General features: G+C 30.5%; 1 protein-coding gene across 1 annotated transcript; it reads right to left on the bottom strand.

Annotated features, from left to right (window-relative positions):
• Positions 1-2,276: 2,276 nt before the first annotated feature.
• LOC140665181 (putative histone H3.3-like type 3) lies at positions 2,277-3,833 on the bottom strand. Its single transcript, XM_072890973.1, has 4 exons — positions 3,586-3,833; positions 3,241-3,298; positions 2,967-3,124; positions 2,277-2,477 (listed from the first exon to the last, which is right to left on the bottom strand). The coding sequence occupies exons 1-4, from the start codon at positions 3,609-3,611 to the stop codon at positions 2,306-2,308; spliced, it is 414 nt and encodes a 137-aa protein (XP_072747074.1). The 5' UTR covers positions 3,612-3,833; the 3' UTR covers positions 2,277-2,305.
• Between the last annotated feature and the right edge of the window lie 281 nt (positions 3,834-4,114).

Here is a 4,114-nt window from a genome sequence, read left to right as displayed (position 1 = left end):
CTGATGACGCAAAGTAACGATGAGAAAAACAACTACAATGATGACAAATCGACGATACTGCTGAAAGGATCGAGAAGCTGTGGTGCGGGACTGGATTCTGACGGAAGCATTTCGTCAAGTGATTATAACGGATCCAGGACTCGTGCGAAGGGCCCGGGCTCTTTATTGTCGTTGCCAGCAGGCGCGGAACCTAAGCGCAAGCGAAACTTCATGGACAAGTGCGTGAATAAAGTGCGGTCGTTTATGAAGAAGTGAAGCGAAGAGAAACTTTTTGTTATTTAATTCTGCGAAACGAATCCGAGTTGGAATTTAAGCGTGCGAGGCGCTATAAAAGATGTCTGAAGAATAAAAATAACAAATATTTCTTGATGATCCAAAAATCACGTGCGAATTTTCGATATCTAAAAAAAACATTTAAAAAGTTTTTAGAACATTGTTGGTAGTTTTAGGACTTTTTAAAAAATTTAGATATTTAAAAAGTATTTAGAAAGAAAAGAAGTTTGAGCTTCTTAAAAAGCGTTTTAGACATTTCTAGGATCATACGCTAAATCTTAAATTTAGTTTAAAAAATTAAGAGGCGCATTTAAAAACTCTATTTAAAGGAAGTTTGGTCGAGGAAATTATTTAAATATCTTTTAAACGTTGTTTAGGAGTCTTCAGTGTCTTTCAAGCCATTATTTGCAAACATTTTCAGCAATTGCTGTCAGCAATTTCTGAATTTCGCGGCACTGAATAACTTCGCGTATTTACTTTCGCGATGCGGAGATATATTTTGAATTTCGTGCGGAATTTCGTAATCTGTATCATGTACAATGACAGGCAGCATGAAAGTATATAACGAAATGTTGTGCCTAAATATGCGACAAGTGTCTTCGTAGAAGTCCCAGAATTCGGGATATATGTGTTTACACGAATTTAACCTGCTTTTCCAGGTGCCCTTTTGTATTGTATTTTCTCGTTGAATTGTATTGTATACATTATACATATACACTACATTGTATATGTAGAAGCGAACGAACGAATCGAAAACGTTTAGCTAAGGCGGCTAGGTCGTTATTTGTAATACTATTTTTCTAGACAGCTCTTCTTTCTTAGAAATCTGCGTTTAAAAACGCATAACTTTCATGATCACGAATTATGGTTGTTCTTGTTGCAGCTAATACCAGAAACATGTTATACATAAGCGCACGGAGTGTTCGGTAGTAACTCGCGGTCAAGCGACATTCCTTCTTGAAAGCTGAAAAGGTCTTTGAGGAGTTAAAACGAAAAAGAACTTTTTTCTTTATCAATATTTAATCGAATGTACACCGCGTTTTTTTTGCAGCTCTTAGAATATTTTCGAATTTAAATATCTTGGTAGCTATACTTCGAGTTAAGATTCCATTAAAATAGAACTCATCTAAAATTGGTTGAAGATAAAGGTTTTACTGTCAATTTTTATACGATTCCTACTTTCCTATTCTAAAATTTCTACGTTTTCAATTGATTGTGAATTATTCACATCTCAATATCATCAGCAGAAAAAAAATAATGCCAACTTTCGGCAAGATACGTTGTGCGCAGAGTAAACACGCTCATTACCGAACATCCGATACACAATCGTCTCTCGAGTCGTGTAATATTTTTATTATTTAACACTGTTTTATCGTACCAATCGCTGATACTCGGCTTTTGCCGAAAGTCGAAATGGCAACGCTTCGATATTCGTAGCTTAAGAGATACGCCGGATTATCGCAAAACTGTATATTTTACCAAAGTTTCGTAAAGTTATGAGTTTTATCGAGATGTTTGAATGTTTCTTAAAAATAAATTTTATTTAGCGAAACATCGCTTCTCTCCAGTTCCCTTTTTTTAGTGCCTCGAGGAAATATTGCATGAAAAAAATCGCGTTCATAGAAAATTGTATTTTTTATTCATTTTTTTTTATCAAAAATACCAAACACACGTTTCTTATTAACAACATATAATAATACATTTAATTTTGTATTCACAATATTCTCATTAGTCAATATAATTCTTAGACTCTTAATCTTGTCAGATATTCCTGAGTTTCTAATTGATATTTTTTATATTTTATAATTAAAATGTCCGTTTAAATTAAATATAATAAGATAAAATTAAATTTTCATATATTAACAATGTCGTCAAATCTTTCAAGTTTTATATAATTAATATGTAACTGTTCTTTTGTTACTTTTCAAATTTGATATAAAAAAAGAAAATTCTTCTCTATCATTTATTCTAGTAGAAAAGATATATATAAAATTTTTTTATTAAAAAAAAATATAAATTGAACGCGAGATTTTTATCTATTAATGATATCTGAGCGGCCTCTCAGTCTGCGCATTAGAATCATATCGTGTCGCATAAGAGTAACCCGTTTGGCATGCAACGCCAACAGCAATGCATCTTCAAAGAATTGTACGATGTACATCTCTGTTGCCTCTTGTAAGGCTTCGAGGGCAGAGGCTTGTATCCTGTAAATTAGTTCTAATCACATCAATCTCTAATCAATCTACTAGATAAACTGTATTGATTCCATTGAACATATATTAGAGTCTGTAAATTCTTTTTATTTATTTTGTGAAAAAGTTTAGTAATATATAAAATGTATTCTATAAAAAAAAAACTATATATATTCTTTGATATAATATTTTATATTATATACGTAAACGAGTTTACTTAGAGGGGTAAAGCATTCTACGAAGATATCTTATTACAAGAAGTACGTGTACATATATATTATAATTTATTATATATTTTATACATGGAACATTCAATGAGTATGCATGTAAAAGATAAAATTGCTCTTAATTAATAACATAATTACATTCAAAAAATTAATAAAATAAAGTAAAACAAAATAAAATTTAAAAAAAAATAATAAAAAAGAAATAAACTTAAAGGAATCATACAGTTGGCAAAGAATTAATGATCATAAGAAATAAAAAAATTATATTATTTACTTGTTGATTTCCTGTCTGGGAAATAAGTCAAGCATAATTTCTCTGATTAATCGCGAAAAAGGCAATTTAGGTATGAGAAAGTGCGTAGTTTTCCTTAGATGCTTAATTTCCTGCAGCACCCGGCTTTTTCTTTTGCGTTTGTTCACTATCACGTTTGTCTAAACAATAACAAGCAAATATTATGTGACAACAATTTAATAGAGTTAACAGTTTATAGGTTTAAATATAATTTATATATAAATATATATAATTGATTTAATAAAATGACACTTACTCTGTTTCTTCTGCCTCTTCTTTCTGTTTCTCCAGATGTAGGTTCCTCAGAGAGCGTTCTGAAAGATAAATATATTTCATGAACTATATCAAGATTAGTTGTAAAATAATAGAAATCACCGTTAATTATGATAAACAATTGCAGTATTAATGAATAATAAATCAAATTATTACATTTTCACTAAATAACACAATATTACGACATATTATAAATAATTAAGTAACGGCATTTTAATGTTGTGTTGATTATTAAAAATAATCACAGAGAAATAAAGAGAATTAAACGAAACTCGTACAGTTAAGATAAATAGTTTCTTCAGCATTAAAAATATTAAAGGATACTTACCTCGGTATCGATTTTCGTCGAACCATTTTATGGTCTCGCAATTGTTCTTAAATCACAGGCTTCCACTAATTATTGACACTACGAATAATACTCCACGATTCTTTGAGAAACGACGTTTAGTCAAGAAAGTGGAAATCTACCCCGATAAATTAAACATCAGTTTGACAGAGACACAGCAAGTTGGCGCCAATTTTACGGGAGTCTCATAACCTTACGTAAATAAATACCATGAAACAGCAAAATTAATATAGAAAGAAGAACACACGAAGAATACGTGACTCGGAACGGTACCAGCGACAATGTCACTAGATTCATGAAGTATTAGTGGAATTTATTGATCTTGAAAAAAGGGGAAAAAAATGTAAAATTTGATTTTAACAATGATTAGAATAATAATATTACAATAGAATAATTATAAAAATTTTAATGATAATAATAAAAGAACTGTTGGAATTATGATCGGGAATGGGATCTTATGAAGCTGATCAATTCGAGGAATATTTTTGTGACACATGTTGGCAAGTCTGAT

The sequence above is a fragment of the Anoplolepis gracilipes genome, chromosome 4 (genome assembly GCF_047496725.1).
Source record: "Anoplolepis gracilipes chromosome 4, ASM4749672v1, whole genome shotgun sequence".
NCBI classification, from domain to species: domain Eukaryota; kingdom Metazoa; phylum Arthropoda; class Insecta; order Hymenoptera; family Formicidae; genus Anoplolepis; species Anoplolepis gracilipes.
This window is presented reverse-complemented; position numbering and strand designations above follow the sequence as displayed.

Bases quoted from the DNA above. Each gene is read 5' to 3' on its own strand.
- LOC140665181 (XM_072890973.1), bottom strand. From the start codon at position 3,611: ATGGTTCGACGAAAATCGATACCGAG. The intron at 3,299-3,585 runs GTAAGTATCCTT...TTTATCTTTCAG, and splicing joins CGACGAAAATCGATACCGAG to AACGCTCTCTGAGGAACCTA. The intron at 3,125-3,240 runs GTAAGTGTCATT...GTTATTGTTTAG, and splicing joins GAAGAGGCAGAAGAAACAGA to ACAAACGTGATAGTGAACAA.